Here is a 17,124-nt window from a genome sequence, read left to right on the forward strand (position 1 = left end):
GAAGTCAATAGAATTAGGGTTCTAGGCATCTGCCAACAACTGAGCAGGGTGGGCCACTGCTTTGTTTGTTCATCTGCATCAGGTTCGCATTGTGGATCAGAAAGCAACTGGTTCATGTAGAAACTGTATAACTGCTTGTAGTAGTACCACTGCCATAGGTAGTAATTTGTAGAGAAATTCACAACACTCCTATTGGTTCTAAGGGGTTCTGATAGGGTTTCACCCCACTCACTTAGGAAAATATTTCAGCACTCAAGTACTTAGTAATAAAGCAATGACTCAATGGGGAGCAGAGAAGGGTCTACTGTGGAGTTCCCAGTTGGTAGTGGTCATTGCCTACTGAAATGAATAACATGGTTATAGGCATCAAGACTCTTTGATGTGTGTAGGGCAAAGAACATGCAACCATCACCCATAACCTTAAGAAAGCATCTCTTGACCCATCTTCTATGTCAAACTACTGTTTCATCTCATTCGTCTCATTTGCCTCAAAACATGTCCACCTCAAGCTATCTTCTTAAACTTGCTGCTTGAAAAGTTACAATCTAGCTTAATGTTCCATTACTTCATGGAGGCCACCCTCACCAAAGTCACAAATGATCTACTTTTAGCCAAAGGCAAATAATTCTACTCTGTTTTCCTCCTCCCTGATCTTTCCTTTGTTCATTTCCTCCTGCTAGACACTCTCTCATCCCTTGGTATCACAGAATTTGCCAACTCCTGGATCTCTTCATAACTCACCTATAGCACTTTTAGTGTCTATCACTCACACCCCACCTCTACACCTCCCCCTTTCTCCGTCGGTGTCCCACCAGGCTCTGTCGTATGACTTCTACTCTTCATCTACACATTGTAATTAGGACAGCTTATAAAATTCCATATCAATGCTATGTTGATCACTCTCAAATGTGTTCATGTGGCCCAGACATCGCCCCTCTGATACCCCGAGTTACAGAGTCTCTATCAGCTGTAACCTCTCACTTGTCCTCCCGCTTCCAAAAACTCAACTTGGTCAAACTGAGTTCATCACCTTTCCCCTTTCTCACTTAACCCCCCTACACAACCTATCAGTCACAGATGATGGTTCCACCAGTCTCACAATTCCGGTGTCTCTGACTTCTCGGAATTCTGCTCTCTCTCTCTCAAGCCAATCACCCAAACTCTTAGTACTTCTTTCCACCTACACCTCAAAAACATCTCTTGTACCCACTTCTTCCTCACCCCAGAGCCTACAAAAATTCTAGTCAATGCCGTTATCATCTCACATCTAGACTATTGCAACTTCCTTCTCTGTGGAGTCCAAGCTAAATATCTTACACCCCTCAAATCCATCCTTAACTCTGCTGCCTGGTTAGTTCCTTTGTTATTCATCATCCTCTCCACTCTCACTGGTTACTCTCACCAAATTCAATTATAGATATGTTACAACGCACAAAGCTGTCCACAACTTGTGCCCTCCATACATCTCTGACCTAATCTCCCGCTACCTCCCCACACCTAATCTCCTCTGCTATGATTTGATCTTCACACAATCACCTCCAAAATTTCTCAAGTGCATCGTTCTCCATGATAACAAACCCCTTGTAAAAGCTACCTCTTTATAATAGCGTAAAAACACAGGGTAACCCTTCTATCACTATACTGCCATACGTGTAACTATTACCCTCCACCTAACTTCCCACATAGATTGTAAGCCTGTGGGCAGGGTGCTCCTTACTTCGTGTATTAAAGTGGTCATCTTCTTAGTTTTGAGTTTATTGTACTTGTTATCTGTACTATCCATGTAAACCCCTTCAATAAATATACAGCACCATGAAATTAATGGAATAAATAGTAATAATAATACACTCGATAATTACATCCTCATCCTGACGCCCAATATTGAGCCTTCTGTTACCCATATGACGTGCCACACTAAAAAAGTGCACAATAATGCGGTCTATTGCAAGCCCTCTCTTATAAGAAAAGAGGCCCCGACCACCCCTACCCTCCGAGCCAAAAGAAGACTATAATTTCGCCACGCTGAAACAAGCTAGACCCAACTTTCTCCTAACCTCCACATGGATTCTCATCCCAGTGTACTACCAGGTGCCTACAACTAGGTGAGCCTAACTCGACAGAAGCAGAGGTGGGCCAGGGCACAGGGAACCTCACGGGCACACAACTCCTGCACCTGAAGCTCAGGAGGGTCCCAAAAGGGCATCCGTATCCTTCAATCTAAGTGATAAACGTGACAGAAAAGAGTGAAAAAACACATAAATAAATGGGAGGAGTGCTCTGTAATACGGCCCGATATTCCCGCCTTGACCAAACAAAAATAACTACATCCTGATCCTGACACGTACACTTCAGCTCATCCACCACTGACCACAACAGAGTCCTGTATACACTGAGCACGTAACTCGGTAACACCTCACCATGTGATCACTTGACTCCTCCCATATATGAGACTGATCACATGGTCATGACATCATCACAGGTCCTGTAACCCTAAAGCGAATATATATTTAGTATACAGCTGTACAGGTGGAGGTATGTGTGTGTATATATGTGTACAGTCACCGTCATTGTCTGTCAGGATTATTGGGCCACATGTACCATTAACCCCTTCATTATCAAGAAGTTTACCGCCTCCATCTTTGATTATAGAGTCTATTGTGGGGTTTTTGTATTGCCGCATTCTAAGGGACAGAACTACTTTACTTGTGTAGTCTGTGTCGTTCTACCCGGGAGATTTTTTTGCAAATTTTTTTGTGGTTTTTTTTTTTTTTTTGTTCCTTTTATGAAGATTTTGAGGGGTTTTTTTTAGCCAAAGCTAGGAGTGGGTTAAATAGGATTGTGGGATCTAATGTGTTAATAGGTATGAGATGTGAATACTCCAGTATTGGTGTCCTATAGGACAGTCTTACATGACTAATAGCTTCAACATTAGACGTTATATTATAGATGAGTGGACACAATGTATAATGTCTGCTAATAGCAGTTGAATTGTAAAAGTGAGCAGAATGCAGACAGGGGAACCTTGGACTGACATCTTGTTATAACTAGAGATGAGCGAACACTGTTCGGATCAACCGTTCCGAACAGCACGCTCCCATAGAAATGAATGGATGTAGCCGGCACGCGGGGGGTTAAGCAACCGGCCGCTGGCAAAGTGTACATGCCAGCTGCTTCCATTCATTTCTATGGGAGCGTGTTGTTCGGAAAGGCTGATCCGAACAGTGTTCGCTCATCTCTAGTTATAACTCACAATAGGGTAAACTGTCCAATGGCCATGTGATAGGATTGTCCACTTCTTAAAAAAAAAGATGTAAGCTGAATGTGTTGTAAATCCCTCTTCACTGCTTGGTCCACATCAAAATGGTGTACAGTGAACCCTGACAGTAAATAAAATCTTTTTTTTCAGGTTCCTACAAGTCGGGATCCTCTCTGTAGACATTTTGGACGTCTAAGATAAACTTCCTATTTGACCTTTTAAAGATGGAGAGACACAAAGGCACGATGGCAAAACATATAATAAATCTCACCCTAGAGATCCTGCACCAGCTTACTGGAGAGGTGAGAGATTCTGATGATGTCACATTACATCATTCTTATCTATAGTAATAACAGATGATATGACTGGAGAGGTGAGGGACTCTGGGAATGGATGGAGTGATATTTATTAATGTGTCTCTCCATAAACAGGATTACACAGTAGTGAAGAAGACCTCTAGTGGGCGCTGTCAGGTTCCTGTATCTGAAGGATGGGGGAGAACCCTGAGCCCAATCCCGGAGCCTCCACCTCACTCCCTGATACATGAGGAGATCAATGGACAGAAGATCCTAGAACTCACCAACAAGATGATTGAGCTGCTGACTGGAGAGGTGACACTGCTGGGAATGCTGGGACATTATACAGGAGCGCTATGAAGGGATCTGGTGATGACTGTATCATTGTGTTGTCAGGTTCCTATAAGGTGTCAGGATGTCACTGTCTATTTCTCCATGGAGGAGTGGGAGTATTTAGAAGGACACAAAGATGTGTACAAGGAGGTGATGATGGAGGATCAGCAGCCCCTCACATCAGCAGGTAATAGACATGACTAAATACACACGGCCTCTCATTATCTGTATGGAAAGAATGAATTCAGTCCCTGTATGTGTTTCCTCCAGTTCCATCCAGTAAGAGAACATCACCGGAGAGATGTCCCAGTCCTCTTCTACCACCGGACTGTAAGGAAGAAAATGTCCTCCAGGATGATCAGGTAGATGACAACATGGTGGATTTATCCAGGAGACTTGCAGCTATTTGGTCAGATACCTCCTGCTGTCATTTTTGGTGGCCATGATAATGAATGATCTTTTCTTCTATAAAACATCCCACGTGACTTCTCCATCCATCTGGTGACTTTTACAATATTTGTTTCACAGCTTTTGTATCCGGGTGAAGATCTGAACATTATTATTGTTCCAGAGACATATGTGAGGGGTGATGAGGAGTGTATGGAGGATATTCCTACAGGTAAGTAGTCACCACTAAGTAGGGATCTGTTCCTATTATACTTGATCTAACACTGCAGATATATGTTTATTGCTCATTTCACTCTCTCAGCCTAGCTATTACTTTGTTGATAGAAGGTTTTGGATAAACTAAAGGCAATACCTAAATTTGCTAAATTTTCAAAATCTAATTAGAAAGTGTGAACATGTCAGATGAATATTTTCGGGTACCATGAAGTCCCACCACTTTTGAGCAGCCAGTTTGTTATCAGGGTAAGCCATTTAAGGAAATAAAATGTGGCATTCGTTGTCCACAACAACCCAAATGGTATCCTACCCCCAGATTTGGGCAACTCAATAAATATGTGTGTCCATGGTTTCTTGGGAGTGGACAAAGGTCTTCATTAGAGATGAGCGAACACTAAAATGTTCGAGGTTCGAAATTCGATTCGAACAGCCGCTCACTGTTCGAGTGTTCGAATGGGTTTCGAACCCCATTATAGTCTATGGGGAACATAAACTCGTTAAGGGGGAAACCCAAATTCGTGTCTGGAGGGTCACCAAGTCCACTATGACACCCCAGGAAATGATACCAACACCCTGGAATGACACTGGGACAGCAGGGGAAGCATGTCTGGGGGCATAAAAGTCACTTTATTTCATGGAAATCCCTGTCAGTTTGCGATTTTCGCAAGCTAACTTTTCCCCATAGAAATGCATTGGCCAGTGCTGATTGGCCAGAGTACGGAACTCGACCAATCAGCGCTGGCTCTGCTGGAGGAGGCGGAGTCTAAGATCGCTCCACACCAGTCTCCATTCAGGTCCGACCTTAGACTCCGCCTCCTCCAGCAGAGCCAGCGCTGATTGGCCGAATTCCGTACTCTGGCCAATCAGCACTGGCTAATGCATTGTATTGGCGTGATGAAGCAGTGCTGAATGTGTGTGCTTAGCACACACATTCAGCTCTACTTCATCGGGCTAATAGAATGCATTGGCCAATCAGCGCTGGCCAATGCATTCTATTAGCGTGAACTGAGTTTGCACAGGGGTTCTAGTGCACCCTCGGCTCTGCTACATCAGATTGCTACATCTGATGTAGCAGTGCCGAGTGTGCATCAGATGTGTAGTTGAGCAAAACTGACTCAGCACTGCTAAGTCTGCATTCGCATAGGAATACATTGGCCAGCCTTCGGCCAATCAGCGCTGGCTCTGCCGGAGGAGGCGGAGTCTAAGGTCGGACCTGAATGGAGACTGGTGTGGAGCGGTCTTAGACTCCGCCTCCTCCAGCAGAGCCAGCGCTGATTGGTCGAGTTCCGTACTCTGGCCAATCAGCGCTGGCCAATGCATTCTATTAGCCCGATGAAGTAGAGCTGAATGTGTGTGCTTAGCACACACATTCAGCTCTACTTCATCAGGCTAATAGAATACATTGGCCAATCAGCGCTGGCCAATGCATTCTATTAGCTTGATGAAGCAGAGTGTGCACAAGGGTTCAAGCGCACCCTCGGCTCTGATGTAGCAGAGCTGAGGGTGCACAAGGGTTCAAGTGCACCCTCGGCTCTCCTACATCAGAGCCGAGGGTGCGCTTGAACCCTTGTGCAGCCTCGGCTCTGCTACATCAGAGCCGAGGGTGCGCTTGAACCCTTGTGCACACTCTGCTTCATCAAGCTAATAGAATGCATTGGCCAGCACTGATTGGCCAGAGTACGGAATTCGGCCAATCAGCGCTGGCCAATGCATCCCTATGGGAAAAAGTTTATCTCACAAAAATCACAATTACACACCCGATAGAGCCCCAAAAAGTTATTTTTAATAACATTCCCCCCTAAATAAAGGTTATCCCTAGCTATCCCTGCCTGTACAGCTATCCCTGTCTCATAGTCACAAAGTTCACATTCTCATATGACCCGGATTTGAAATCCACTATTCGTCTAAAATGGAGGTCACCTGATTTCGGCAGCCAATGACTTTTTCCAATTTTTTTCAATGCCCCCGGTGTCGTAGTTCCTGTCCCACCTCCCCTGCGCTGTTATTGGTGCAAAAAAGGCGCCAGGGAAGGTGGGAGGGAAATCGAATTTTGGCGCACTTTACCACGTGGTGTTCGATTCGATTCGAACATGGCGAACACCCTGATATCCGATCGAACATGTGTTCGATAGAACACTGTTCGCTCATCTCTAGTCTTCATTGACAAAATTGTAAGCATCTGAATGTCTTATTTTGGGCTCAGATGTTACATTCCCTAATTTACTGATAGATTATCATCTGTTCTGTTACCACAGTTTGTATGGAAATTTAAAATATATAAATATTGTAAAATATCAATATAATTTAAGGTTATGTTATGCAAAAATAATAATCTGTATAATTATTGGCAGATGACTGTATCAGGAGCTCAGAGGAACATCTCATATCTTCAGGTTATAAAGCAGATGATGGTGGTATCACACAAGATACGTATGAAGAACATGCCATTGTCCCAGATGTATCCTCAGCCCTTTACAGCAAAGATCTATCATCTGATCCTTCTATACAGGTCCTATCTTCTGATCCATCACAGACTGAGAACTCCTACAGAACAGGTGTCCTACATCTAAGTGTTCACAAAATGGAGAAGCCATATTCATGTTCAGAATGTGGTAAAAGTTATTGCGGTAAAAAAGCTCTTGTTAAACATCAGAGAATTCACACAGAGGGGAAAACATTTTCATGTTCAGAATGTGGGAGATGTTTTTATCAGAAAGCAAATCTTATTACACATGAGAGAATTCATACAGGAGAGCGGCCATATTCATGTTCAGAATGTGGAAAATGTTATAGCTTTAAATCAGCCCTTGTGAGACATCAGCGAGTTCATACAGGTGAAAAGCCGTTCTCATGTTCAGAATGCGGCAAATGTTTTTATCAGAAATCAGATCTTGTAACACATTGGAGAATTCACACAGGAGAGAAGCCTTATTCATGTTCAGAATGTGGGAAATGTTATAGCGATAAACGAGCCCTTGTAAAACATCAGAGAATTCACACAGAGGAGAAAACATTTTCATGTTTAGAATGTGGGAAATGTTTTTATCAGAAAGCAAATCTTGTTACACATGAACGAAGTCACACAGGGGAGAGACCATATTTATGTTCAGAATGTGGGAAATGTTATAGCAATAAAGCAGCGCTTGTTAGACATCAGAGAAGTCACACAGGGGATAAACCATTTTCATGTTCAGAATGTGGGAAATGTTTTTATCAGAAATCAGATCTGGTTAAACATCAGAGAATTCACACAGGAGAGAAGCCATATTCATGTTCAGAATGTGGGAAAAATTATAACGATAAACCAGGTCTTATTAGACATCAGAGAATTCACACAGGGGAGAACCATTTTCATGACCAGAATTTGTATATTTTAGATACATACAGTCATGACGACTCTTCCATGTAGTTTATGCTGACCATCAGTTATTGTAATCACCAATTGACTTGTTAATATTGTCAGTACTCATTAACCCCTTTCCACAACAGCAATTTTTCAGTTCAGTTTTTTTTTTCCATTACAGATACATATCAGAATTTATTTTGTGCCATCTTCTTATGGGTTTAATTTATATGGCATTCACGAAGCGGTAAAAATGAAGTTTCTTATATTCTTTGTGTCAGCATGATCACAGCAATTCCAAATCTATATAGTTTATATCATGTTTTAATACCTTCAAAAAAATCCAAAACTTTGAAAAATGCAAAAATGTATTTTAGTTGCCATATTAACATGTTGTTTTTTTGTATGCTGTCTTATTTGTGGTACAAGGTGTATTTTTTTATACTAATTTTGGGAATGTACAACTTTTTGATCGCTCTTTATTCAATTTTATTTGGGAGGCAAAATGGAATGATGATTGTGATTTTTTTAATGTTTTTTAGTTTAGGTTTAAAAAAAAAATTTTTTTTAGAAAAACTTAATTTTTTTTAGCCCCTCCCCTATCCAGGAAGCTTGAAACTGTGATCATTAGCTAGTATAACTACATAACTATTAAAGGGATCCTATCATTAGAATCCTTTTTTCTGACTAACATGTAGGAATAGCCTTAAGAAAGGCTATTCTTCTCCTACCGTTAGATGTCTTCTCTGCGCCGCCGTTCGGTAGATATTCTGTTTTCCGTCTTTATGCAAATTAATTCTGTCACAGCACTGGCGGCGGTCCTCAGCAATCAAACAGCACTGAGAGTGTCCCCAATGCTGCAAGAGAACTCTCCAGCGCCACCTCCATCTTCTTCAGGAACCGGTCTCTACGGGTCATCTTTCGGCCTGGCTTTCAACCTTCTATGCATGCGTAGTCGGCTCTGCCAGCGGGCCTTGGGCAGAGCCGACTACACCTACGCGCGGCCATATTTTTGTGGCCGCTTACTACAAGAGCTCGCGTAAGCGGCTACAAAAAATAGCTGGCCAAGGCCCACTGGCAGAGCCGACTGCGCACGCATAGAAGATTGAAAGTCAGGCCGGAAGACGATGCGTAGAGGCCGGTTTCTGAAGAAGATGGAAGCGGCGCTGGATAGCGTTCTCTTGCAGCATTGGGGACGCCACCAGTGCTGCGAGATAACTCATTTTCATAAAGACAGAAAACGAAATATCTACCGAACGGCGGCGCAGAGAAGACATCTAAATGTAGGAGAAGAATAGCCTTTCTTAACGCTATTTCGACGTGTTAGTTAGAAAAAAAGGGATTCTAATGATAGGATCCCTTTAACGCCTGCCCTGCTACAAGGCTCCTGGCTGTCAGGCCGGTTCCAAATGATCATGCTGCAACCAACCTAACATAAATTAGAGGCATGGACTGCAGACGGGGGACACGAGGAAGTCCACCGGTGTCGCCCGTGCACGGGCCTTGGGGCCTTGCTTTCGCAGTTCCTTTTATTACATGAATAAGAGCCACGAAAGCATGGGTTGCAAAATAGGGCAAGAATAGGAGCTGTCCTATCTGATGTGGCCAGGACTATCGGCCCGCACATGGGACCATGAAAATTATGGTCGTGTGTACAGACTCATACAAAAATGGGTCAGTGTGTTATCCGTGAAATACACGGATAGCACATTGACCCACACCATGGTTATCAACAAAGGGCCTTATGGGAATAGTGGGGACAGCACCAGGGACATAATTCAGATAACTTGATATGCTTCCCACTAACCCTTCTATTTACTGCCCTCCCCCACTCCACTTCAGGGGGTATATTAGTCAGCATACACTTGAAGTAACATGACAGCCTATAGAATTATTACATGTAGTAGTGTATATATATAGAGAAGGGCAGTTCTATATTTGCCATACATTGTGTGTTATTGCAATCCTATTTCATATGAATTTTTTTGAAAAAGAGAAACTAATCTTGGTGCAGAGGTAGCCGAAATGTAGATTGGACATTTATCACTGCAGTATGTATAGCCCAGTCTTTGTATAATCCCATTCTTCCAAGATACATAAGGATGGATAACTCACTGTTGTCCTCTTTATCCTCTGCTCATTACAGTAGTCCGATATCACCGTATGGCCCAGGCGAATACAACATGAATATTGTATAATGTGAGACGTGATTTGTCATGTTATGTTCAGTCCACGGGTTCTATTATTTTTGTTCTTTTAGCTCAGGTATTGGGTACTGCCTTTGTCATTTATTACATCTACATGTATTCTTATATACGGTATCTTTACTGGACATATTTGCAACAGTTTCATACTTTTCAATAAAAAAAGATTGTGTTGAATTTAGAATGTAAATCTGTGTTCCCATAGCCCTGTCAACAGCACGATATATGGTAATTCTATGCCAGCGAGCTGATGAGACAGGTGAAATTTTTAGGAACACTTTCACACTATATAGGGTGTGACAATCTCTGCCCCCTTTGTGTATTTGAAATAAATTTGTGCATTGACCTGGGAAAGGGCCTGATATGTGTATTTGTAAACTACACTAATAAAGGATCTTACAAAATTAATCTACTGTATCTACTACATGCGAAGGTTTGATGGTCGGTGCCGCCGGGAGAGAGGTGTTTTTTTATAACAAATTCTAGCCTTGTGCTGCTGATCAGACTGAGGCTTTGTTCACATCTGTGTCAGAGTCTCTGTAAGGCCTCGTTCTCATCTGCAATCCGTTCGCATGGGGACCCTCCCGAACGGTCTACTCCACGCATTGGCAAGTGGTGTACAGTAAAAGCACACAGACCCCGTAGACTATAAAGGGGTCCATGTGCTTTCCGCACAGAACATGCGAACAGAAAAGTACTTCACGATCTACTTTCCTGTCCGCATTACTCGTGCGGCAAGCACTCGGACCCCATTATATAGTCTATGGGGTCCGTGTGCTTTCACTGTACACCGCTTCCCAATGCGTTTGGTAGTCCGTTCGGGGAGGGGGGTCCCCATGCGGACTCCCCCGAATGGATTACAGACGCAGATGTGAACAAGGCCTAAGAGACTCCATCGCCGAGTCTTCCATTAACTGATTAAGAGAAAAGTCATGCACATAGGACTTTTTTCTCCCCATTATAGTCTATGGGATCTGCGGGTGTTCGTGGGTAACTGATGTCTTAGCGAGTGGGCTCTCTGTCGTTTGGATCCCACGGCCGATACAAATGACTAAGAGCATGTCACAAGTGTTAACCTAGCTTAAAGAGGACAGGTTTACATTGTTAATCTAACACGTTTCTTCTATACCTTACAGCAGCACAATGCATAGGAAGTAGCCAGTAGGGTGAACCTAATCTCAAAATTGACTGCCAAAGTAGTCTCTTTGTAGATCTGAAGTCTAAGGGACCATTCACACAGAGTTTTTTTTACGAGGATTTTGGCGCTAAAAATCCAGGTGGAAAAAAAGCCTCCCATTGACTTTAGCGGAAAAAGGAACCCATTGAAGTCAATGGGAGGCTTTTTTCCACGTGGATTTTCAGCACCAAATCCTCGCCAAAAAACTCTGTGTGAATGGACCCTTATCCTGAGTAGGGAAATGAATAAGTAATGGTCTCAGAACACCTTAAACTTTGATACATCTATATGTGAGATTGCACTCAGGCCCCACGTTGCAGAAAAGCAGCTTTTTTTGTTGCAGATTTTGCTGCTGTTTTTTTTAAGCCAAAGCCAAGAATGGCTACAAAAGGAATGTGAAATATATAGGAAGTTGTTATATGTCTACCTTCTGCTCCATCCACTCCTGGCTTTGACTCTATATCTTTCATTGGCTTTTTTTGCATAATACAACGCCACAGCATACCATCAGATCCAAATCAAAGACCACCTGTCAAATCTTGTGGAGAAGGCTTTAGGCCTCGTTCACATCTTTGTTGGTATTCTGTACGGGGGAGTCCGCAGGGCTCATGTAGGTAAAACATAGGGTAAGACATCTATGAGCACAGTCAGTAAAGCTGCTGCTTTCTGTGAATAATATCCCACCTGTAATGACTAGAATATTCCATGCGTTTAACCCCTTGGTGTTCGGCCGCTTACACGCACACCTATGGCGGGGAGGTATTCGATTGAATACTACTCGCTCATCTCTAGTAACCACACAAGCATACAGGAGAATTTTCTTACAATGTAAGCTGTGAGATTTGCAGAATGTTTAGTCCTTTGCATAGAGCAAGCAGTTCACAGACGTTTGTGTGCAAGCTGTGAGGAAAACAACTTCTCCCATCTGCATTCACTGTATGAAGAGACCAGCCCACCCTTCACTCACATTAGATAAGTATCCATGTCCAAATCTTGCCTAACAACAGGGAATGAACTGTAAATGAGCTAGAAGAGAGATATCTAGAGGCAGGTACTTTAGGCCGGGGCCCCACGGTCCAGAAACGCCTGCGGGAAAAATTGCGGTATCAATTTAATCTTACTGACCCAGGGAATAAGTTTATCAAGATTTTAAGCCACATGGTGAAGAGAGCAAAATTTATAGCATAAAAATAGTAATGGCAAAGTTGCTGGGTTTCTTTTTCTATTCCTTCAAGAAATAGTTAATTAACGAAGTATATCTATGCCAATAAACACAACAACTTGTCCCCCAAAAAACACATACCCTCATAGTGTTACATTGACGGAAAAATAAAACAAAAGTATAGGGCTTGGTATGTGATGATGGGGAAAAAAAAACGCAAAAAATGGTTTGGTCATCAAGGCCTAAATCGGGCCGGTCACCGAAGGGTTAACATTCTCCCCAAAGGTCTACTATGGGGAGCACAACTTACAAAAAAAAAAAATCAATGAAAAAAACCCCAGAGCTTCACTAGATCCACATCACAGGTTCCAGCCCTACTCATGGTGACACAAAGTGTGTGGCAAATGCAGTAAAATCTCTAAAAAAAAAAACAAACAAACAAAAAAAAACACTATTAAAAAATAATTTTTTTGTAGTATTTTGTGCTATTAAAAAGAGAATAATGTGAAAAACAGCCATTTTCCTATACTTGTTTTCTACTTTTATATGGATATTTCGAAGAAAAATAAAAAATGACAAATATAAATCTGTGTATTACCAAAAAAAATTACGTATTGACTTGTGATGACTTATTTCATAGAATTATTTGAATGAACAAAATAAAAAAATTATACAGCTCTGCCCCATACACATCATACACACACAGCTCTGCCCCATACACATCATACACACACAGCTCTGCTCCATACACGCCATACACACACAACTCTACTCTGTACACGTCATACACACACAGCTCTGCTCCATACACGTCATACACAGACAGCTCTGCTCCGTACACATCATGCACACACAGCTCTGCACCATACACGTCATACACACACAGCTCCGCTCCATACACGTCATACACACACAGCTCTGCTCCATACACGTCATACACACACAGTTCTACTCCATACACATCATACGTACACAGATCTGCTCTATACACATCATACACACACAGCTCTGCCCCGTACACGTCATACACACACAGCTCTGCTCCATACACATCATACACACACAGTTATGCTCCATACACATCATAAACACACAGCTCTGCGCTGTACACATCATACACACACAGCTCTGCTCCGTACACATCATACATACACATCCCTGCCCTGTATATGCCATACGCACACAGCTCTGCTCCATACACATCATACACACACAGCTCTACTCCGTACACATCATACACACACAGCTCTGCTCCGTACACATCATACACACACAGCTCTGCTCCGTACACATCATACACACACAGCTCTGCTCCGTACACATCATACACACACAGCTCTGCTCCGTACACATCATACACACACAGCTCTGCTCCGTACACATCATACACACACAGCTCTGCTCCGTACACATCATACACACACAGCATCGACTGCAACCAGCACATGTGATCACTTGACTCCTCCCACTGATCAAATGACAGTGACATCATCACAGGTCCTGTAGCCCCAAGTATAAATACAGTGTGCAGCTGTACAGGTGGAGGTATGTATGTAGTCACCGCCATTGTCTAACTGACTAGTAGGGCACATATATCATTAACCCCTTCACTACTGGACAGTTCACCCCCGCATCTTTTATTTTTATACTGCAGTTTTACATGTCCACATTCTAACAGACAGGTCATAGCTATATGCTATTGTTATTTTTTTTATATTTTTTTGTTTTAAGGTTGAAAGCTCATGTCATGGTTTTTTCGGTGCACATTTTATTTAGTTTTTTCATGCCAAAGACAGGAGTGTATTCAATAGGAAAGGGAAATCTCAAGGAATGGCGTATATTTCTTTGTTCACTCCTGGCTTTGTCTCTAGAACACGCCCTAAAATTTTCATTAAAAAGCCACAAAAATCAGGGCTGTGGAGTTGGAGTTGGAACTAATTTTGGTTGGAATTGGAAAAAATTTACTGACTCAAAATAAAACAATCAGAATAAAATGATTATTTTGAATTATATTGTAGAATTATTAATTAATATTATATTATTACATGTATAGTTTGTTACATATTTATTGTCATAGGAATCAATCATTGGCTTTTTAATAAATTAGAGGATCTTTACTGCTTCGGTCCCAAAATCGAAGCGTCACAGTCAGTGGTTTGGCCTAGCGATTCTACAGAACTGACAAAAACTGAATGGGGCTGTGATCTGGAGAGGAAGAGTTGGAACAAAAAATGTGGACTGAGAGAAAATCTGTCCTCGAAAACTGGCTACAAGACCTATCCCTTTAAAAGCTGAGTTCACACAGAGTTTTTCGGAACGGATTTTGACTCAGAATCCGCCTTCGAAAAATGCCTCCCATGGCTAGCCATGACCAGATGCCGGTGAAGTACAAAATATTCTTTTATCTGCCCATGTGTGTATCTCCAGCCTAATTTTTTTGTTTTTTGTTTTTTTCCCCCACTTTTTTTCCTGCATTTATTTCCATCGAATCTCATGCCCACTTTGCGGTTAAAACCACAGCGCGGGCATGCTATGATTTCCAAAACCGGTGCGGTTTTGGAAATCGCAGCATGACAACTATATCTACAGAAAAGCCGGCGGCTTTCCCGTAGATATAATAGTAACAAAAAGTCAGCGGAGGAAAACTCAGTGAAGTTTCTTTTCAAAGTGCTGCGGGAAGAAATGCGATGCGTTCCCGCTGCAATTTTTCCCACAGCGCTGTGTATTGTCCCGTACAGCCTTAGCCCTAAGGTGTAAACTCTTCTCCCTTCTTTACAGTGTGCAGAGGACCAGGTGTTATAGCATCCCCAAAAGACAGCCTGTGGTCTGGAGAGGAAGAGTTGGAACAAAAAGTGTCAACTGAGAGAATATCTGTCCTGGGAACTGGCTACAAGACCTATCCCTTTAAGACTGCTAGGGTGAGAAGAATGGTGGGACATGGGGAAAATTATAGTAAATTCTTCTTCTACCTTCTAAGTACTTGAAGCAAATGTGTATAGAATTATACTTTATATCCTACAAGTCCTTCCTGCATGTTTACTATTAAGTATACTTGAGTAGATGCCACAGACCTCCAATGTCCGCTCACTAAGTGTCTCTGTCAGTGGATTCTCTATGTGTCAAAAAAAAATTGTAAACTGAATATGTGTTAAATCCCCCATTACTCCTATTTGGCCCTCTTTAATCTATTTTCATCACTGACCAACATCACGTGACCAGTCATGGTCACAACTGTCACAGAAATAGATTTGTTTCTACATTCATGTTCCTACAGGATCCTGGAAGTGAAAGATAATGTTCCTGATTGACCCATCAAGGATGGATAGAGACAGAGATAAGATGGTAGAAAGTATAATAAATCTCACCCTAGAGATCCTGCAGCAGCTTACTGGAGAGGTGAGAGATTCTGATGATGTCACATTACATCATTCTTATCTATAGTAATAACAGATGATATGACTGGAGAGGTGAGGGACTCTGGGAATGGATGGAGTGATATTTATTAATGTGTCTCTCCATAAACAGGAATACACAGTAGTGAAGAAGACCTCTAGTGGGCGCCGTCAGGATCCTGTATCTGAAGAATGGGGGAGAACCCTGAGCCCAATCCCGGAGCCTCCACCTCACTCCCTGATACATGAGGAGATCAATGGACAGAAGATCCTAGAACTCACCAACAAGATGATTGAGCTGCTGACTGGAGAGGTGACACTGCTGGGAATGCTGGGACATTATACAGGAGCGCTATGAAGGGATCTGCTGATGACTGTATCATTGTGTTGTCAGGTTCCTATAAGGTGTCAGGATGTCACTGTCTATTTCTCCATGGAGGAGTGGGAGTATTTAGCAGGACACAAAGATGTGTACAAGGAGGTGATGATGGAGGATCAGCAGCCCCTCACATCAGCAGGTAATAGACATGACTAAATACACACGGCCTCTCATTATCTGTATGGAAAGAATGAATTCAGTCCCTGTATGTGTTTCCTCCAGTTCCATCCAGTAAGAGAACATCACCGGAGAGATGTCCCAGTCCTCTTCTACCACAGGACTGTAAGGAAGAAAATGTCCTCCAGGATGATCAGGTAGATGGAGATAAGGTGACATGAAATCTTCCTCTGCCCTGTAGAAGGGCTGTGAAGGTCTCGTGGTCAGTCTGGTTTTATCCCACAGTATTAGATGTTTTCTACTTATGTAATGAGAAAGGTGGAGATGGCAGGATAAAGCTGACCATAGACATGATATGTTGTCTGGATCTTCTCACAGTTTTCTGGCTATGGAGGCTGCTGTTTGGAATAAGGAACCAACATGGTGGATTTATCCAGGAGACCTGCAGTTATTTGGTCAGATAACTCCTGCTGTCACTTTTGGTGGTCATGATAATGAATGATCTTTTCTTCTCCTATAAAACATCCCACGTGACTTCTCCATCCGTCTGGTGACTTTTACAATATTTGTTTCACAGTTTTTGTATTCGGGTGAAGATCTGAACATTATTATTGCTCCGGAGACATATGTGAGGGGTGATGAGGAGTGTAAGGAGGACATTCCTACAGGTGACCACCCAGGTGAGTAGTCACCACCGAATAGGGGCCTGTTCATATTATGTTTGGATATTCTTTTGTGATTTATTTAGTTTATAATCATATGCTGTGCATGACTGTGTGTTTGGAGGTTGTACTTTTAAGAAAAGTTAGCCCTCTAAAGTTTTATTGATTTAGTTTACTTC

General features: G+C 42.4%; 2 protein-coding genes across 2 annotated transcripts in view; both read left to right on the forward strand.

The window, feature by feature from the left end:
- Positions 1-17,124, forward strand: part of LOC142209933 (uncharacterized) — a 121,920-nt gene that overhangs the window by 8,394 nt on the left and 96,402 nt on the right. The window contains 10 exon segments of the mRNA XM_075278971.1: positions 3,407-3,442; positions 3,445-3,558; positions 3,688-3,867; positions 3,949-4,072; positions 4,156-4,286; positions 15,681-15,791; positions 15,921-16,100; positions 16,182-16,305; positions 16,389-16,480; positions 16,861-16,963. Of these exon segments, the coding sequence (XP_075135072.1) occupies positions 3,407-3,442; positions 3,445-3,558; positions 3,688-3,867; positions 3,949-4,072; positions 4,156-4,286; positions 15,681-15,791; positions 15,921-16,100; positions 16,182-16,305; positions 16,389-16,480; positions 16,861-16,963 (1,195 nt within the window).
- LOC142210368 (uncharacterized) lies at positions 4,431-7,980 on the forward strand. The gene is made up of 2 exons (XM_075279473.1): positions 4,431-4,504; positions 6,861-7,980. Exons 1-2 carry the CDS (start codon positions 4,486-4,488, stop codon positions 7,916-7,918), a joined length of 1,077 nt encoding a protein of 358 aa, XP_075135574.1. The 5' UTR covers positions 4,431-4,485; the 3' UTR covers positions 7,919-7,980.

Source organism: Leptodactylus fuscus, chromosome 6, assembly GCF_031893055.1.
Source record: "Leptodactylus fuscus isolate aLepFus1 chromosome 6, aLepFus1.hap2, whole genome shotgun sequence".
Lineage (NCBI taxonomy): Eukaryota > Metazoa > Chordata > Amphibia > Anura > Leptodactylidae > Leptodactylus > Leptodactylus fuscus.